The 21,717-nt window shown below is 45.3% G+C and overlaps 1 protein-coding gene across 1 annotated transcript; it reads left to right on the top strand.

The window, feature by feature from the left end:
* Positions 1-16,754: 16,754 nt before the first annotated feature.
* On the top strand, positions 16,755-19,584 carry LOC146075365 (uncharacterized). The gene is made up of 3 exons (XM_083184523.1): positions 16,755-17,932; positions 18,431-18,499; positions 18,795-19,584. Exons 1-3 carry the CDS (start codon positions 17,050-17,052, stop codon positions 19,484-19,486), a joined length of 1,644 nt encoding a protein of 547 aa, XP_083040649.1. The 5' UTR covers positions 16,755-17,049; the 3' UTR covers positions 19,487-19,584.
* Positions 19,585-21,717: the final 2,133 nt, after the last annotated feature.

Genomic DNA, 21,717 nt, shown 5'->3' with positions numbered 1-21,717 from the left:
GACCTGGAAAACGTGCACCGTTGGGGGTCCCTGAGGACCGAGGTTGAGAACCACTGACATAGACCATCTGTGGCAGTAGCGAGGCTGGTGCCATATTTCTCTATGTACATGACAGATACGTGCCTCGAAAATGTCTGACAACCTGTTTCTTCCTCCAAATTGTCCCTTCCTTTCAACCACTCTACATTGGAATTCTCACTGCGAGCAGCATTGTAAAGGCACATTGGTGCATGCGCATTCTATCGATAAATGCTCAGTTGCGTGCACATTGGCATTGCCTACCAACATGAATTACGTCCAATGAGGAGGGGAATTTTTTTTCTACAAAATTGAAAATTAAATTGGCTTTATTAATTCGGTCCTCCAGGGTTTCTTTGAGATGTCTGAGGGGTTTTCTTAGCCAAAAAAAGAGTAACTATTTCATGCAATAGAGGTTGGACCTTTGGTCATACATAGTTTGAATCGGCTTAGAGTGACGGTTAAGAGAACACACCAGGCCCACTTCCCACGTTATATTGGAATAGGGCAGATTTGTAAACTCAGTTTAACTGGAGTTAGCAAAGCTGTTGGGTGAAAAAAGGTAGTGCAATTGAATAGCCATGGTCATTAAAGCTTGAGGCCACCTCCCTTTTTTCACCTGTGGTAATTTGCCCAAACACAACAAACAACAGACATTGCAGACAGAACACCCCAAAGTGTACAAACACAACTATAAAACTCCCATAAGCAACAAAAGGTATCTACTGATCTTCTACCTTGACTACCCACAACTTTGGATGATGATACTGGGTGGAACAGCCAACAAAGTGAGTCCACCTCAACTAATCCATTGCATCCGTACTTGTGACTTGCCTTTCTTTCCCTTCGCAACATAGCCGACACAAAACCCTAAACAATCCTCCTAAGGAATAGAGGGTGGGAAGCCTGGAAACAGAGAGCCTTTGGTCTACATCACCAGTTCCTTGAATAAACTTCAGAAATATTGCTATGGGCACAACAAATACAATTATATCTGCCCAGAGATACACATGTTTCATTGTAACAAATTTACTCATGACACCAGTTATTGTTGGTCTGGGGACCAGGTGCGTGTCAGATGCCACAAGCAGGGTTAGACAGAACGTGTGTGTTGTCCTGGGAAGGTATACTGTCAGCAAGAAAAAAAAAAATGCTGCCCAAGAAATCCTAGGGTGTACCAAATATTTTTCAATGACACAGACTCCCCTGGCAGTGATGACACAAAGCTTTTTTTTGGTGTGAAAGAGACAACAATATAATAATCATGAGAGAAGCCATTTTGTCTCTTCTTTTAGGAGTTATAATAGATGCTGACACTCTGTATTCTTAGTCCTGAACCAGTAAAGTTATAGACCCCCCCCCCCACATACTTTACTATCAAGATAACATGAAGAAAGTCTCAGAGCATAGAAATGTCTTGGTACCAAGGTACCAACAGACACCACACGGGAGAATGAGCAGGACCCTGAAACAAAGAATCAACCTAGAGGTATTGTCTCTGCAGGCAAATGGAACAGGAAGTCTATCCACTGCAACAGAAGATAATGCCGATCTAAACCGAATAGATATAGGCAGAAAGATGAACATAGCTAGCAGCAGGAGAAGCACAAACACAACTTTAAGAGCTATGTGTGCAAATGCTAAGAGCTTAGGAAATAAAATCCCAGAACTAATTGCAATAATGACAAGGGATGAACTGGATATTGTAGCTATTACAGAGACATGGTGCAATGAAAATCATGACTGGGACATAGCTATACCAGGATATACTTTATTTAGAAAGGGCAGAATGGGAAAAATTGGAGGAGGGGTTGCAATATATGTGAAAAAAATATATAAAGACTACCTTAATACAAAGTATTGAAGAAAAAAACGGAGGCCATTTGGGTGACCATAGAAACAGGGGAGAAGGCGATTCTTCGTATAGGGGTGATCTACAGACCACCAGGTCAGGAAGAGGAACTAGACAAGAGCCTATTGTTGGACATCAATAAAATGGCATTAAAAGGAGAGGTGATAATCATGGGAGACTTTAATCTACCTGATGTAAACTGGGAGCTGCCTGTTGCAAGTTCCACCAGAAGTAGGGACATGCTGAATTCCTTGCAAGGAGCATCCCTTCAGCAATTGGTGAGGGAGCCCACTCGTAAGGACGCAATATTAGACTTAATACTTACAAATGGTGACAGAATATCTGACATAAATGTGGGTGAAAATCTGGGATCCAGTGACCATCAAGCAGTATGGTTCAAAATAAAGACATAGACTGACTCATCGCACACAAAAACAAAGGTGTTAGATTTTAGGAAGGCTGATTTTGTAAAGATGGGAAACTCTGTAAGGGATTCTTTGGCAGAGTGTAAGAACTTGGAAGAAGTGCAGGATAAGTGGGAAAAATTAAAAAGTGCAATTCTAAAAGCAACAGAACTTCGTGTCAAAAGAGTTAGGAAAAACACAGGAAAAAGAAAGCCATTGTGGTTTGCAAAAGAAGTAGCAAGTATTGTGAAAGCAAAAAAGTTGGCCTTTAAGAATTTTAAGCAGACGCAACAGAATGAGGAGAAAGAGGTGTATCTTGTTAGACAGAAGGAGGCTAAGAAGGTAATCAGATGTGCAAAAGCACAGGCTGAAGAGGAAAATGGCCCAGTCAGTGGGTAAAGGGGGACATTTTTTTAGGTATAGAAGTGAAAGGAGAAAAACAAAAAGTGGAATAATTAGATTGAAGACAGAGAGTGGAAGTTTTCTTGAGGGGGACAATGTAATAGCAGATAATATTAATAATTATTTCTGCTCAGTATTCACTGCTGAAAGAGAGGGGAAGGGGCCACAGTTAAGTTGCAAGTATAGTCAGAAAACTGAGGGAGAGACAAGTACATTTACAGAGGAGAAAGTCCTCACAGAACTCTCAAAACTGAAAGTGGATAAATCAATGGGGCCAGATGGGATACATCCAAAGATACTAAAAGAGCTTAAAGGGGAGCTGGTAAAACCAATAACAGAATTATTCACCCAGTCACTAGCTACTGAAGTAATCCCAGAGGACTGGAAACCAGCGAATGTAGTCCCACTGCACAAAAGTGGAAGCAAGGAAGAGGTAAGCAACTATCGACCAGTGAGCCTTACATCAGTAGTAGGGAAATTGATGGAAACACTCTTAAAACAAAGTGTTGTAGAATATCTCAAAACCAGCAATTTACAGGATCCAAAACAGCATGGGTTTACTGGAGGAAGATCATGTCAAACAAATCTTATTGACTTTTTTGACTGGGTGACTAAAGTAATAGATCAAGGTGGGGCTGTAGATGTAGCTTATCTAGACTTTAGTAAAGCTTTTGACACTGTCCCACATCGCAGACTGTTAAATAAACTTGAAAGCTTGGGATTGGATTCTAAGATAGTTGAATGGATAAGAGCGTGGCTGCAGGACAGAAAACAGAGAGTTGTAGTAAACGGAGTACAGTCAAAGGAGGGAAAGGTTACAAGTGGAGTACCCCAGGGATCTGTACTTGGACCGGTGCTTTTTAATATCTTTATTGGTGATATTGCAAATGGGTAAAATGTGCCTTTTTGCAGATGACACAAAGGTATGCAACAGGGTAGACACACCAGGAGGGGTAAAACAAATGATTGAGGATCTAGGTAGATTAGAGAAATGGTCAAGAGAATGGCAACTACAGTTTAATGCCAAAAAATGCAAAATCATGCACTTGGGTCTCAGAAATCCAAAGACTCAATATAGTATAAATGGCACTATAATGGAAACTACTGAGGAAGAAAGGTATCTAGATGTCACTATTTCAGGGGACTTAAAAGCAGGTAGGCAATGTAACAAAGCAATTAAAAAGGCAAGTCAGATGCTTGGTTGCATAGGGAGAGGTATCAGCAGTAGAAAGAAAGAAGTAATAATGCCACTGTATAGGTCATTGGTACGACCTCACCTAGAGTATTGTGTTCAGTTCTGGAGGCCATATCTCCAGAAGGATATAAATACATTAGAGACTGTACAAAGAAGAGCAACTAAAATGGTGCATGGCCTACATCACAAAACGTACCAGGAAAGACTAAAAGATCTTAATATGTATACTTTAGAGCAGAGAAGGGAAAGGGGGGACATGATAGAAACTTTCAAATATATCAAGGGTTTTAACAAGGTACAGGTGGGAGACATTCTTCACAGGAAGAGGAGCAACAGAACACGAGGACATGCACTGAAACTAGAGGGAGGAAGATTCAGGGGAAATGTGAGGAAGAATTACTTCACAGAAAGAGTAGTAGATAAGTGGAATAGCCTACCATCAGAGGTGGTAGACGCAAATACAGTAGTACAATTTCAACATGCTTGGGATAGGCATATTGATATCCTTACAAAAAAATAAGGATCAAATATGGTTTGAGGTAACATGTTTAAAAAAAGGGGCAGACTAGATGGGCCAAGTGGTTCTTATCTGCCGTCAAATTCTATGGGCCTTATTCTGGTCTGTGCGTACTTACCCGAACTCTTTCGGATGGCGTTTTTTTAGCCGTCTGCGCATGCGTGGGCAACGCTATGCGCATGTGCCACGCAAGGTCTCGTACTTGTTCTCACCAATACCGTACAGAAATGTGCACCGCATTCACTCGTGAATTATGGGCGTATTATGGGCGTCATTCGGAACTACACAGGGGTGTAGTTTCAAAGTGGGCTAAACTGGGCGTAAACATGGGCGTACACGAGGGAGTGCACTAATTCTGGTATGCGTACATTCGGACAGCACACCGAATGTACACGAACAAAAAGTCAGGAAACATGCGGTCTTCAAAAGCAAGTATTGCTTTGCGGACACCACTTGGTCATGCGCTAGGCATTCGGAATGCCCAATCAGTACGGGCGCACCTCAACCAATGTCAGCTGAACACAATACAATCCACTCCTTTACTCATTACTCATTAATAACACTCTTGTCATTGCTTCAATTGGAACCATTGCAGCTTAAATGGACCATTACTAAACACACAAATATATGCTGCATTTTTGAAACACATTTACACTGCAAGCAATGGACAGAACTTCCTATCACTAATATAAATATACATGTCACTTTTACATTCACCAATAACATCGGTGCGTACGGGCAGGTTCCCGTCCGTTCTGACGCGGTAAGACTCTCATGTATTACTTATCTTAATATGAAGTATGGAAACTGTATATGCATGTATATATCCCTGGACAAAATAAACGAAAGACCAGACGTGTGTTGGAATCAAAACCTGTGTGTGCGCACTTCATTTGTCTCTCAATTGATTGATCAAGTTCTTACGGATTCTATGAAGGACCTTGATTAAAAGTGAAGTTTATCTTCCACATTACTTGGTGGCTGATGTCCAGGATAACTGATGCATATTACCGCGAGTGAAGATAGCAGAAAACAGTTGATCGGACTCTTGATCCACAAATACTGATGAAAACGGGTGAGTAATTGGATTGGTTGATTTCACCACCATTACGCTAATCAGTTATTTGTGTGTTTCTATTGTCTGCTAAACTGGTACTCTATTTCACTCCAGTATATGATATACGTTATCTATAGTAACTCATGATCTGTCAAAACAAAATGCATTTTTGTGTATAATTGGTTTTAAAAGACATGTCTAAGTTGTAAGTGTTCTGCATTATTCTGGTATGATAGGGATAAGACTATAAATTGAGCTGAATTTTTAGCTGTATTAGATAAGCAGGAATTTATATTTGTGGGCGAACATGACAAATATTCTCTAATAGTTGATTGTCATATTGATGAGACTGTCCTGAAACGTTGTTGGTCAGCCGTGGCACAAATGTCTAGAAAATTTACCAGATAATTGTATTTCTTATCAAAAGGTACATCATTTGTCCATAAGCCTTTAGTATTTTAAGTTCAGAAAGATATTATCTCCTGCTAGAATGCAAGGACTCTCAGGGGAGTAAGAGGCTAATGTGCAGTGGCACAGCATGCTCAGAAGAAGAAAAAACTGACAAAATTATTTTAATGTTTAAAGAGGCTGCCTGTGTAAATGGTTATATACACTGTTGTATCCCAATAAGGATTTGTCTAGGAGGAGCTGATCACTCACTCATAAATGTTACTGAGACAATGGGAGCACAGATACAGCAAGCCTAGGGAATTGACCGCCTCTAGAAGTTGTCAGAAATTAAGGCAGGGTGGGCTCGAAGGGCATAGGTTCTGTCCTAAGAAGAGCAAGGGGTACTTGTTTCCTAGAACGGTGCCCACTAGGCAATTTGCCGTAGGGAAATCGCATCCCATCGCATGGGCCTTTTTAGTGCCATGCGATGTGCGATGCGATGCGATTTTTTCATGTAATTTATTCACTGCTATGTGTGTCCCAGGGCATCGCATCGCACCTCCCGCAAAATCGCATGCGATCCCATGCTAATTTAAAGGGTGTGCGATGCCATTACATAGGTATATAATAATATGATTGTATGTCCTAAAAAATAGGTTTTACGCACCCCCACACTCTACACGCCACCCCGAAGCATGGCGAGCGCAGCGAGCCCCGTGAAGGGCGGCGGAACGCGTCCTCCGACTTTTTCATACCCCCACTATCCACGTTGGCGTGGAGTTGATTTTATATAGTGTGGCGAGCGCAGCGAGCCCGAAGCGTGGCGAGCGCAGCTAGCCCCACGAGGGGACGTGGAATACATGTAATCCGCATGCGCTCGCCACACTATATAAAATCAATTCCACGCCGACGTGGGTAGTGGGGGTATTAAAAAGTCAGAGGACGCGTTCCACCACCCCTCGCGGGGCTCGCTGCGCTTGCCACGCTTCGGGGTGGCGTGGATAGTGGGGGGGGGGGTGCGTAAAACCTATTTTTAGGTCATACAATCATATCATTGTATAGCTAATGTAATGGCATCACACTCCCTATAAAATCGAATGCGATTTTGCGGGAGGTGCGATGCAATGCGATGTGATATAGTGGGGCACAAAGAGCATTGAAAAAATTACATAAAAAAATCACATCGTATGCCGCTATAATGCGATTTCCCTACGGTGCCCTACGTAGAAAATCTGGGTGCCGTTCTAGGAAACAGGTACCGAGCAAGGTTTCCCTGCCGCTGATACATTAACTATTGCAAAGGTTTTATAAAGGTTTTATGAGTCAAATATAAATTGGATAATTAAGAAGGGGCATCAAGACACTGAAAATAAATGTGGCAGACTGAGGAGGGGTAGATGGGGCATACAGGCTCCTTACCCCACCTCCATACCATGCACCAGCGATAGTACACCCACAGATAGACGTTCAGAATCCACCAATACTTGGACACCAGTCCAGCTGCAAACCATTTACCCTCTTCTGCTATGAAGAGCATGGCCATGCACTTGGAGTTCTCACACAGCCACATGGAACCAAGCACAGGCCGGTGGCATATTACTCTGCCAAACTGGATAAAATTATCCTAGGAGCACCAACATGCCTCAGAGCAGTGGCTGCAGCAGCCATATTGAAGTACAAAAGCACAGACATCATCCTAAATCATGCGTTCTGCATTCAAGTAGCAAATGCAGAGGCTGAAATCCTGCAACGTCAGAACAAAACACCTGTCAGCAGCAAGACTTACCAAAGATGAAGTAGATCTGCTGAGTGAAACAAATGTCACCATCAAAAGATGTACCACCTGAATCCAGCCACTCTACTCCCAGCTATGATTGATGAATCAGAAGATTCAAAAGGAGGGAATGGTAGGAATGGAGTGCATCATCATCATGCGGAAGCAGCAGCTGATCAAGAAGAGACATTAGATGCACACTCAAATTTTTCTATTCTTCATGATTGTTTGGCTCTTATGGAACAGGAAACACAGCCTCTGCCCAATGTCATTGATACAGCCCTGCCTAATGCCCAGCATGAACTCTATGTTGATGGGTCCAGATACTATGAAGATGGGGATCTTCAGGCAGGGGTGGGGAACCTCAGGCCCGGGGACTGTATGCGGCCCCCGTAGCCGGTCTGAATGGCCCGCCCACCCGCACGGCGGCTTTTCTGGGAGTCAAGTACAGGTGGATTCTCACGAGAGGTCGGTAGTTCTTGCGAGATTCCTTTTAATCAACAGCAGCCAGAGACCGCCAGTCCTATTCAGCGGAGGCCGCCAGTCCTATGGCCCCCGAAGGATTTTTTTCCTCATACAAACGGCCCTTGGCACAAAAAAGGTTCCCCACCCCTGCTATACGGGATATGCGGTCACCACACAGATAGAAGTTGTGGAAGCAGAAGCCCTACCAGCAAACCTATCAGCACAGGCAGCTGAACTTGTGGCACTTACAAAGCATTGCTTTATGAGGAAGGAACCACAGCCACCATATACACAGACTCCAGATATTTTTGAGCTTGGCTTTGGACTTCAGCCATATTTGGAAAAATAGACACTTTAAGACTGTAACAGGAAAATCAATTCAGCATGCAGACTTAACAAGAAGTTTGTTTAGGGCCCCGGAAGGCCCAAACAAAGTGGCAATAATCAAGATCCAGGCCCACACAAAGAACCAAACCTCAGAAACTAAAGGAAATGATTTGGCAAAGAAAGCAGCAAAAGAAGCAATAAAGACCATTGCATAAACAGCGCAAACTCAAGAGAAAGAAGAAGCAAAGATGCCAGATCTACAAACATGAAAGAAATTTCAGGAACAAGCTAGAATGAAAAAGCCTATTGGAAAAGGAAATGAACAACACAAGACAGAGATACAGGCCTATGTCAGTCTGAAGGGAAATTGTGTTTACCAAGAAGCCTCTTTACAGTAATGTGCCAGGTAGCACATGGACAGACACATGTCAGAAAAGATCAGATGAGGAATCTAGTAGCAGAAAGATGGATTGATCCAGGTTTCTATTGACAAGCATGTTGGATTTGTGGCATAACAAATCCAGGAAAAGGGACAATCCCAAGGAGCATCTTTCCTTTCCAGGGGCTACAGATGGACTATGTACAGCTACCCAAACCAGGAGGCTATAAATACGACTTAGTCTGCACCGATATATATATATATATATTTAGCAGTTGAGTAGAAATCATGACCAGAACGTTAAGTGTTAGCTCTGTTTAGCATGAGAACCACCCCAAACAGGAAGACAGGGTTGTCTCCATATGGTAGCATGCCTAGATTAGGAAGTAACTATCCACAATAGTTACAGCATACGCACAGTGATTTAACTGCTTATATGAAGTCACTGATCACCAGACTAACGCATGTCTTTTTTTTAGCTTTCTTTTCCCTCCCAGAATCACAAGCAGACCTCAATCCATACGGTCTTCAGCCAGGCGATTGAGTCTATGTGAAAAGACGTGACAAAGGCGTTGGAACCAAGATATTACGATCATACCCACTTCAGTGAATTAAGTTTGGACTATGAACCTGATTGGGCCAAAAGCAGGCAGATCTCTTTGGGCCTTAATATTGTGTAGTTCAGCCCAAATAGTGTTAATAGCAGGGGTTAAATTGAGGGGGAACGAGGTGGAACTGAGTTCCACCACCTCTAATGGTGAAGTGGAACATTTTAACCTCCACATTGGCCCTGCACAGTAATTTTGACAGAAAAGCATTCTAGTTTGCAAGGGGGGCAATTAGAAGGCATAGAGAAATGAGTTCCCCCACCTCTGCATGACCACTTTAAGCCCTGGTTAATAGTATATGTTATATACTTGTTCGGAGAACAGGGGAATGACAATTCCCTTGTTGCAATAGAGACAAATTATACAGAAGGTAGAAGTAAAAGGTTTGTGAAAGCATCCTACCTCATGGCCAAATTCTATTTTTAGGCCCATGATTACTAAATCTGAGTAATTATTGGGTTGTTCCCACCCCCTTTTTGAACTCTAGATCTATGTATTGTTTAGCTGTACCTTAAACTCTAGAAGAACTGATACAACTTCAATATAGTGGTATAGTTTATAATAAAACTTTAGCTGGTGAAACTGTGGGGATATTAGTAAGTAGAGTAACAATAGGGCACATTTACCATTATTGCATTTACAATGCGATCTGGGTGGAATATTACCGTCCAGGATCGCATTGTAAAATGCGATCACACCGGCAGAATGTATCAATTTTGAGGGCACAGGGACAGGGCTCCGAAAGGAGCCTGTCCCTGCAAAGCATTGACCCGGAAGCCTGGGGGTGAATGCATGACCCTCCCGTAACCTCTCTGACCGCACTGCCCCGCTCGAAAGTGTGATGTGTATCCATAGGCTACAATGGGCTGTCGCCATCCCAGAATGGCGATAGCCCAGGGATGCGAAGCCGGGTTGCCTGATGTTGGTACATCGGGCAGCTTCGCATCCCCCATAGATTGAATAACTCCCCCCCTCAATTGATTAATTAAGTTCTTATGGATCTATGAAAGACCTTAATTAAAAGTGAAGTTTATCTTCCACAGGTGTAAGTTATTAATGTTATTATTATTATTATTACAATTTAGTTATAACTTAAGGCACCAAAAGTGATTCACAGCACCGTACATAGTGCACATTAGAACAGTACAGTACAGGGTACACAGGATTAAATATAACAGCAACTGAAGAACTAAAGCAGAGCACAGGTAACAATTATCAGCGCAATTCTTAGTACACAATACAGCTGAGATGCAGGGAAGCAGAGGAACAGTCTGGAAGTTACATGGGGCAAGTTGTCATTGGCAGAGATGACTGAACACAAGAGAGAAGAGATGCGGGTATAGATGGTAGGTGGGTAAGAGGGAGCTTACAGTCTAGAGGCAGGGGGATAGACAGACAGACAGGAAACACGAGGTGCAGACAAGTAGGCCTGTAGGCAAAAGTGTGGCAGGGATTGCCAGGTCATGAGGCGGCAGGTAGGGGGAGCGGCCTCGGTTCTAGGTAATGCAGGAGGGTACGCTTTGAGGAATAGGTGGTTTTTCAGTGAACGTTTGAAGTATTGCAAGGTTGGGCAGAGTCTAATAAAGCGAGGAAGCTCATTCCAGTGAAGGGGGCAACGCGGGCACAATCATGGGTATGCGCAATCATGGTATGCACATGGGATGCAGCGGCAATTGTAGAGGATTAGGATAAGCTCTTTAACCTGAATGTAATAAGACAAAAAGGATAGATGCACAGAGATAGAATTATCACCCCGGGGCATAACTAACTATTTAGCGCCCCCCCCCCCGCCACACGTGGGGGGGCGCCCCCTCCGCCGCACCTAACCTGCCCCCCCTTCTTACCCGCGTTCTGCGTCTCGCCCGGCTCTCTGTCGGGACCTTCCTGACGTCACGGTCCCTGCCGGCTCCTGCTGCTACAAAGAAAACGGACTCTTAGAAAATGGCTGCCCCCATACTGCAGACAGAAAACTGTCTGCAGTATGGGGGCAGCCATTTTCTAATTGTCAGTTTTCATTGCAGCAGGAGCCGGCCGGGACCGTGACGTCAGGAAGGTCCCGACAGAGAGCCGGGCGAGACGCAGACTGCGGTTAACTATAGCCCCGCAGCCCCCCCGGCGGCGCCCCCAATTTCTCTGCGCCCCCCCCCCCGCCACCGCGGGGGCTGCGGAGCTATAGTTACGCCACTGTTATCACCTCATCTCATCATGTGACTGTCTTTAAGAACATATAGATGTACTTATCTGACTATGGATCAACTCAACGGTGCACATGGTTTTGCCCTTTTTGAGAACAAATTTGCCCTGCGATCAGGTCTGAATTAGGCCCAAATTCCGCTCCTAAGAAACCTTTTCAACCACTTTAAGTGATTTATCAAATCTGAAATGCAGCCCAGCACGAAGCACATGAATTTTGAATTTTCAATATGAAAACATGGGATTAAACCTTTGAACAATGTAAAATTTGACAGATCAAATAGAGTTCACCAAAGTCCTACAGAACGGATGGTCCAACTGCTGCAGACTGCACTTGAAGTGAGTGCTCCCGATAGCAGTGGTCCTTCTTGGATGAAGATGGGCCGGGACCTCCAATACATTTTTGTTAGAGGAAGTTTGTTTAACCTTAGTAGGCTTATCATATGACTGATATAATAAAAAGCTAATGCCGCGTCTCACTTTTAGATGATGCCCAACAAAGCAATTCAAGTGTTGCTTCATTTGGATGACCACAACCGCCGTTACTGACATTACTGTTATGTGGTTCCATTGTTTTGATGCGCTGCTAACTAGCACAGGAAGGGCACTCCATCCTCGAGGCAAGTACTAAAAGCACGGGCTGCACAGACTTTGGGGGAAATTTACTAAGATGTGTATTTTACTTCACATGTCATGTTGCTATGGGCAACCAATCAGATCCTGTCTCGTATCTTCTAGAGCAGTGTTTTTCAACCACTGTGCCGTGGCACACTAGTGTGCCTTGAGCTATTCTCAAGTGTGCCCCCAGATCTAGAGATGCCCAAACCAGTTTACAGCCACCACCAGTTCAACTGTTATTTACATGCTTTTTTTTTGTAAAGGGCCAATGTATTTTATTTTTGTCACCTGTGGGGACCAGTGTGATTGTTTTTTATATGGGGGCCAATGTGTTTTGCCCTGTGGGGATCTCATGGTGTGCCTTGGCAATTTTAAAATCTTATTTAGTGTGCCGCAAGGTAATAAGGTTGAAAATCACTGTTCTAGAGGGTGCTAAATAAATAAGTAGATTCTGATTGGTTGCCCATAGCAACATCACATGTGAAGTATAATACACATCTTAGTAAATTTCCACCTTTATGTGCTGTGCGATGGGATGCCCAGTAAGGACAAAACATACCTACATGTACATTCTGCGACCTTGTCTCAGGTGCGGATTATGGACCTCAATGCAATGCGTCTCATGGCAAAATAGTCTCTGTACAAAACACCCCTTTCCGTATCGTCTCTGAGTCAGGTTACATCAGGTTGACTTTGTGATGTTTCTCTATGGGTTATCCTTCACCCTCTCTCTAGGCCTGGGGCCATGCTTTCACAAAAAAACATTGTCTAGGTTGCTATGTGTGTCTGTGGTTCAGGTTCAATGCGTCATGTTCGATGCAAAATATTTGTCTGTGGATTCAGAGACTATTTCACTTTTCAGTGAAACAAAGAGTTGAGTAACTTTCCATGAGGCAGTCTGTGTTCTGTGTACATTGTATACGTACAGCCTCCACCTAAAGCTTTGCTGTGCTTTTACATTTGACATTTCCGCTTGCTCTGCTACTGTCAGAATACATTGAGTATTTTGCTTATAACAATTAAAAGGTAATCAATATGTAAAATAGATAGACTTGGTATAATATGCCGTTAATTTGGGACACCTATTATATCCCTTTTACACCGCCACAAAACCCTGGGTCTTTGGTGGGTCGGAGCCAGGTCAGCAGCAGTGTAAATGGTACACGCCGTGTCCCTTTACACGAGGACCTGGGTAGAACACGACGAGGACCTGGGTAGAGGGCGGTGTACATTGGTACGCCGGGTCATCCGACCCGGCCCCCATTTACATTAATGGGGGATGTGCAACCTGCGTACCACAGCTTCCGCAGGTTGGACAGGGGGGGGGGGGGGGGGGGGGGCACAGACAGCCTGCGCTGCTATACTCTGCAGACAGCAGTTGCGGCAGCGTAGGAGGTGAATGGATGCCTGTGTGTGGCATCCATTCACCTCCCAGACGATGGCTGCGGGGGTGCACGCGGGCTGGGGGGCAGCCCAGCAGCTTACCTTGGTGCAGCACAGCGATCGGTGTTTCCGGCGGGGATCACGCGGTCCCGGCGCTTGGAGATGATGTCATCTCCAAGCGCCACCTCCGTCTACACTACGGGTGGGCACCGCAGTGAAAACGGCGTAAATCCCGGATCCGACCCGGCTTGGATCCTTCTTCCAAATGCCGGGTCGGTTCCGGGACTTTTGTTGTAAAAGGGGTATTATTTACACAGGTTCTGTGGCTGATTAAAACCATTTGAATTTAGCCAGCCACAGAACCTGTGTAACCCATACTGTAGGTGTCTCTTATAAAGGATATAGGAGGGGAATTCTGATTGACTCGCTATATAGCGTGTTCCGCCCCGTCCCGATGTTTTGGGGACTGTGCATGGGCATTGTCTATTATGCACATGTGCAGTTCCACCTATGCAAATGGCTTCGGCGACTTGCATAGGCCAGGGGTGGATGGTGGGGGTAATGGGGCTCGCCAATGGGAACGCCCAGCATTTTAAGGACGTTCCCATGGGTACGCGCCCCATCTTTGGCCAGGCAAACGCAAATAAAAGTCCCTTTTCACTGACTTTTATTTCAATGACTTTATCTCACTGACTATTATTTGCGAAGGCAGGAGAAATCATTAGATGTCCGCATCTTGCCAGCCCAACCTGAATTGGCCCTATTAGGATAAGCCTAGAATTAGAGAACTCTTTTGATTGGCTACTATATTTTTTTATATTTTTACTTTTATTTTAGCAATCCCACAAAAGTTGCTAAAGGACATTTGTTTAGTTGCTTTGCTATGATGCATAAAATTTCTGCTAATTAAAATTATTTGAGAAATGTTTTTACAGTCATAAAATGTAGATACTAAACGGTGGATAGAAATAGTTTATTATTTTATTCGGTTGGGGTATATTTGGGGTTATTTTTTATTTTCAAAAGACAAAAACATTTACAACAAACTATGTTTTAGCAATAGATTCCAGGGTTTTACATATTTGTGATCACCATTTCTACTCTAATTTTGGCCCTGATCGCAGTACAAATTTGTTTGGAAAATGGCCAAAACCATGTGCACTGCAGGTGGGGCAGATGTAACATGTGCAGAGAGAGTTACATTTGGGTGGGGTGTGTTGAAACTGAAATCTAAATTGCAGTGTAAAAATAATGCAGCCAGTATTTACCCTGCACAGAAACAAAATAACTCACAAAAATCTAACTCTCTCTGCACATGTTACATCTGCCCCACCTGCAGTGCACATGGTTTTGCCCATTTTCCAAACAAATGTATACTGAGCTCAGATCTGAATAAAGGCTGAGCGATCATGAGTACCACAGACTACAAAAGAGCTGTAATCACTAAAAATCTGTAGGTTAAGGAACATTTTACCGTACAGGTAAGAAGATTACAAAGGCATATGGTGAATAGAACCCTTGTGTTACCTTAAACCAGGGGTTAAAGTGGTGGTGGCGTGTGTGTGTGTGTGTGTAGGGGGGGGGGGGGGCAACCGAGTTCCACCACATGTAATGGTGAGGTGGAAATAGTTCAACTTTTACCCTGCCAAAAACAAAACTACCACTGGCACTGGTTCTGCCCAATGGGGGGGAAATTCGGTGGCAGAGGGAGATGAGATCCACCACCTCTCTCTAGGACCACTTTAAGCCCTGCCTTTAGCCAAGAGCTTGTTCCTTTCAAGCTCTCTGAGGTCTTCATATAGGATATCTATAGAGCTACAAGCACCTCTATGTAGGGACCATTCCCACAATTCAGGAAGAGCTAGCGGTACTTGTGTAGTTTCACGGTGCCACTTATGTAGTCAGTGTAATGTTCCCGCAGCCAGCGTAGTCAGCTTGTGTCTGCGATTGTGTGTACATATAGTTAGCGTAGTCAGTCAGCATTGTGTCAGCACTTATTACATTGTGCGGGAACCATTGACCATTTTTAACCTGCCTGACATGACGGGTGTTAATGTGTTCCTGAAACATCCCCACTATCCATGCCAGCCCGAAGCGTGGCGAGCGCAGCGAGGCTCGCGGGGGGACGCGTTGCGCGTCCTCCCGACCTGTTCATACCCCAATATCCGCCCCTGCGTGGCAAGTGCAGCGAGCCCGCATCCAGGTCCCCCCTTGTCGGGATTTCGGCAGTCGGGATGCCCGCATCGGGATTTGGAATGCCAGGATTCTGACCGACGGGATTTTGTATCAATCCCATCAGGATGACTTCCAGTGGATCTTTTATTGCTTCTGGTGCTAATTATAAGACTAACCCTTACCCATAGTGCCTAAATCAACCTCCCCTTCTGCAGCCTAACTTTCCACTGCTGGTTCCTGCAGAATGTTGGCGTTTGACATGGCTGAAATGTTTAATGTAGACATTTCATCTATTTGGAGATCACAAACTGTGACATTATGACTACAAGCTAAAGCAGTTGCCTACCCTCCTGCATTCTGCAGGAGACCCCCTGAAATAGCAGCAATCTCCCTCATTAGTCTAGCAATCTCCCTCATTTCACATAGCCACACTACACTGTTACATTTTTTGGGGGAAATAGGAATGAGAGATAGATACAATTACATTGAATCATCAGCACCATTCCCCAGCATTTTACCAAGTATAGTAGCTCTTACTAACTGCTTTGGGGCTCATCTACATTTGGATATAAGTCATTTTAAATGATTCCTCTAAGAAGTAGCAGTACACAGCCACGCTTCTAGGTGCCACGTTTAGAATCTCTTTTCACAATCTCTCCATATATGGAACTGGACACGGCCTATGGGTGGAACATGACACGCCCCCTCAATGGAGCACTGTGCAAAATTCTACTACCAACTATAAACTCCCTGAAACTAGTTTTCAAAAGCAGGCAAGTATATGCTAAAGGTACTATATTTCTGAATATTCATGCACATCAGACCCTGTATAGCTTAAGGTAATTATTTTGCACTATCAATATTGAAAAAAACGTTCTGCACTTTTTCTGGATGTCAGCACACAGAGGGTGACATTCTATGCTATGCGCTAAATGCGCATGTTTAATTCGCACACTATATCGCCGCAAATCGCATTTTTCTAACTCGCACTTTTCAGTCCAAATTCGATTATTTAATGTGATGCGCATTTGAGGCTGAAAAGTGCGAAGAGTTGCGATTTGCGGCGAATTTTAGTCATAAAAAAGTGCGATTTTTAGTCCGAAAAACGCGCCATTTCTTCCGCTGGTCATGTGCGAGTTTTGGACCAACCGGAGTGCGATTTACAAACCTGTCTCCGCATGACTAAGAACCCCCAAACCTATTGGCCCACCTATGTCCCCTCCATTATGCATCACACCCCCTATATAAAGGGGCATTGGCGCCATTTCACTCTTTGATAGGAAGTAAGGAGCATGGAGAGGAGCAGTGGAAGCGTTTGTGCAGGAAGAGGAGTTGGTGGCAGAGGAACCAGTGGCAGAGGGAGCACTGGCAGAGGAACCAGTGGCAGAGGGAGCACTGGCAGAGGAACCAGTGGCAGAGGGAGCACTGGCAGAGGGAGCACTGGCAGAGGGAGCACTGGCAGAGGGAGCACTGGCAGCAGCCAGACAAGTGGGAGAGGCAGCAGTGTGGCAGGCAGCATGGCCACAGCAAGGCCAGCCTCAGCTCAGACCCTGGCCGTCCAGCCCCAGCAGGAGGAGGTGGAGGATCCGCTGGCATCCCCATCCTACAGCCAAGCCCTAGACCATACCCCACACCAGCTGCAGGAGGGCCACATGTCAGAGGTGGAGGAAGATGCTGGTGAGGAGGAGGAAGACACTGCCATGGAGGAGGAGGAGGGTGACATGGCTGGTGCAGAAAATGAGGAGGAGGAGGAGGAGGAGGTGGTAGCTGGTCGCACCAAAAGTGGCCGCATGGTCAGGTTTTCCTATGAGGAAAATGTGGCACTTGTGAGGGCTATCATGCCAGTGTACGAGAGGCTGCTTGGCAAAAGCAACTACAAAACCACTGCCCAGCGCAAGCGCGCTATATGGAAGGACATCACCCAGGCGGTGAACGCTGTGAGTAATCACAAGCGCCTGGTGCGCAATGTGAAGAAGCGCTTCAACGATATAAAACGCCAGTTGAAGCATAAAATGGCCCTGGAGATGGAGGAGGCCACCAGGACTGGAGGAGGAAGCCCCACCACTGTCAGCTACAATGCATATGAGGTGAAGCTGAAGCGCATCATCCCCCCTGAGGTCCTGCCTGGGATGCATGTGGCGGATACCGACAGGGCCCAAACGCCACCGCGAGCTGGTAAGTGTGACCCCATGCAAACTGTAACATACATGCCAATGTATTATACCTGTAATGTGCACTTGTATTGTTATGCTTTGTAAAGTGCTGCTGTGGAACTACATAGCCCAGCAAGGTCATGCACAAGAAAATGGCTGCTCCTGCTTTGAAATTGCTGATAATGCTGGCCCTTGTAGTTCCACAACTAATCTGATTGATTAACAGTGCACCATTCTTTGCAGCAGACTAACATGTATGTGTACAAAAACCCTGTGGTGTAATGGAGGTTTAGCTGGCATGCCTACAAACCACCGAATATCCTATAGTTGTCATGTGTACACTAGTTTACTACTAAGTCTGAAATAAAAGATTGGCCTGAAAACTAAACAAAGGGTGGTCCAGATATAATGCTGCCCTTTTCTATTGGGTATTGTCCATTATTGTGAATTCACTGCATGTTTTCTGAAAATGCATCTCCATTGCAAGGTCCATAATGCCTGGCCATCTTTCCTTGTACAGATTGTCCGTCCCGAAGTGCTGCAGCATCTAAGAGAAGAAGGCCCGTTGCTGCAGAATCTGTGGAAGCAGGTAAATGACTAAACAACACCCCATTACACATACAGTACACACACCCATATCACATCAACAAGATCTCACACTACATTCTGCTCCTGCTGCTACATTGCAACGGACATGAGTGTAATCTGAGCTAGGCATGTGACATATTAATAGTGTCATTGTTGCATGCAGTATCGGGGTACATGTGTAAGTGCATAACACCCCTAGGTATGGGCGTCAGCCATCTATAGGCCTATGTAAAACAGTATAGAGGACAGTGTGGCCTATATATGCATGAGTACTTACCTCTTCTCTGTATCCACAGGTGCTATACAACTAGGGTCAAACCAAACAGATTCTTCAATACTGGTGCTAGACGAAATGGACATCATTCTTGATCCGGTCGACACCTTTGCGGCAGAGGAAGAAATGCCGGGCTCGTCCCAGAGTGATCTTCCCCCAAGTGGGGTGCCACCCAACCCACCCCCAACCACCCAGCAACCCCATACACCAGCTACTGCTTCCCAAGTAGCTAACTCCTTGGTGAATTTCAAGGACAAGCAGCTTGAATTCATGGCCTCCCAAAGCCTCCAAATGGGAAATATACAGGGGTACATGCGTGACACCTTCCTGCAGTTGCGCAAAATGGCCCGTAGTGTAAGGGTAGCTGTAGGCACTCAAGTGCGCATTGCCAACAGTCTTGACAGCCGTTTTGCAGAACTAACTTCTGCAATACGTGAGCAGAATAGCCATATTGGGAGCCTGGCACAAAGTCTTACAGCCCTAACCCACACATGCACAGCGCAGACCAATGCCCTCCTAGCTATGCAGGCACAAATACAGCAGCAGCAGGAAGGCAATGTGGGAGGTGGCACTACCTCAACCCTCAGCAGTGTCTCCAGCACCCCAATAAGTGTCTCCCCCACTTCCCCACCCCGTCGTAGTGTGAGGACCCGTGGTGGGCTTAGTTCCGCCTCGAAAAGTGGTGTAGGGCTGCCTGATGCTGGCCGAAGGTAGCTGCTACATCAGTGTTTCTACATTAAAAAAGGCCAACTATCTGTCTACATGGCCCCACAGTTTGTATTTTGCACATGTTACATTGCAGAATGGTTTACTTCATAACAAGTAAAATTTGCAAACCGCATTCCATTGTGTTTGTGTCTTTTTCGCTATATAAATTAATGTGTGATTTATAACATATTGTAATGGTATATGACTATGGGATTGCAGTAAAGTAGTGTGGTATAACTCCTTGGCTGCCAAAGGTTATGGATGTACATTTTCCAGCAGGCTCTGACACTCATGGTTTGGACTGTAATGGTTGTAGTGTGTCAGGGCATGCTGGAACATGTAGTTCCACAACACCAGTGAGCCATGTTTCACAGAAAACTTAATTGTTACATGGACCAAGAGTACTTAGAAGGTAGATATCAGCAAGGGATAGGTCAGCACCACCATGTGCATCTGTTGTGGACTGGTGTTAGGTTAAATATGGGTGGAAAGCGGTGGTACTGGTCAATTATTTGTTAATGAGTACACTTACAACACTGGTACATTTTGGAGTACAGGCCACATGTGCTTACCAGAAAAGCTACGCCTGGTGATGTATGTCTGCAACAACTTCTTTATAGCAAGTAACAGTACAGTACAATTCTTAGACAAAGTGGCCTGTGATAGCACCAAGGCCCATGAGGTCACAGACTGAGTGGAGGCTGTGGACAAATAGTAGAGGGCACACATTCATTATTGCTGGACAGACACTACATAGTTGGCACCCACAAAATGGGCACAAGCATCTCTCACCTGCTCATATAACTCCGACAGGGTAATGGGGTTCAGCGTAACCATCCCCACAACCTGTTGGTCCGACAGGTAGTCCAGGTACAGGTGAGCACCATACATACGTGGGGTACCCAGTAGTGGGGGGGCAACCAGCATCTTTTGCCCACCTTCCTCCCTCCTGCGTTTGCCCTCCAATTGGGACACATGACAGATAACCAATTTTAAAATAGTCATACAAATCTACATGAATTAAACCCTCACAGGTGTCCTTATTAATGTTGGGGTTAAGGTAGGGGGGTTTGGGATTGATAATGAAGGCACCTGTGTTGAAATTAACCATGTGCGCACTTGACCAAAATGAGGTGTGTGCAAATGCGCCAAACAGAACCAGGTCTGAAAAAAGTGCGATAAATAGACACCGCAAAAGTGCGATTTGCAAATGCGCATAGCATTAAATAAGCGGTTTGTATAGTTTTGCATTGGAAAACATCTGGATGCGATAAAAGTGCGAATTAATCTCGCACTTTTGGTCCGCATACCTTTACGCACAAAATATGCGATTTCTGTCCCTTAACGCATCACGTTAAATTGGCGATTTCGCAGAAAAATGCGATATCGCCATTTTGTGGTCTAAATAACGCCACAAACAGAAAATCGCATAGCATAGAATGTCACCCAGAGTCTCCTGGAGCATAACCACAAAAGATTGCATGCCCAGAAATAGTCTGTCCTACTGCTAAGTACTTAACAAGTGTTCTCCAGACAACAATGCATATTAGGAAATGCATTAGTTTTAATGTCACCTGGTAAACTTGCTAGTACATTTCTATGTGGTGTACCATTTTGTCAGAGCTGAATTAACAATTGAACAACTACAGCTCCAGGCCTCCTCGTACAAATACACTAATACCCCTTTTACACCGCTGAAAAATCCGGTTCAGTGGCGTGTCAGACCCGGACCTTCGGCGGTGTAAATGGGGTCAAGCCGTGTCCATTTACACGGGTCCTCTACCCAGGTCCTGACCTGGGTAGAACACGGTTAGGACCCGTGTAGAGGCCGGTGTAAATGTTCCCGCTGCGGGTCCAGGCACCCGCAGCGGGTCCGTGCACGGCATGCAGCGCTGGGGAAGCTGTCCCCAGCTGCTGCAGGAGGAGAGGGGTGTCTGCGGCTGCTAAGGGCCTGGGGTGAACTGTCAGGCTGCTGAGGGGGGAGATGGAGGGGATGCTCCCCGCTGCTGTAACTCCCCCCTGCAGCCGCGGGGCCGGGAGTGGAGGCAGCGGGAATCAGCAGTGCAGGTGGGCAGGGGACATCATCACCTGTAGAATCATATCATCACCCCCCCAGCGCGGGGTCCAGCCTCCAGGCAGCGGGGTCCGGCAGTGCAGGCGGGGGATCCATTCAGCGTATACGAAGTTGCCGGCGGGGTCCCTCCAGCGTATGGGAAGTAACCAGCGAGCGTCCCTGC

The sequence above is a fragment of the Crinia signifera genome, chromosome 4 (genome assembly GCF_055691185.1).
Source record: "Crinia signifera chromosome 4, ASM5569118v1, whole genome shotgun sequence".
NCBI lineage: Eukaryota > Metazoa > Chordata > Amphibia > Anura > Myobatrachidae > Crinia > Crinia signifera.
This window is presented reverse-complemented; position numbering and strand designations above follow the sequence as displayed.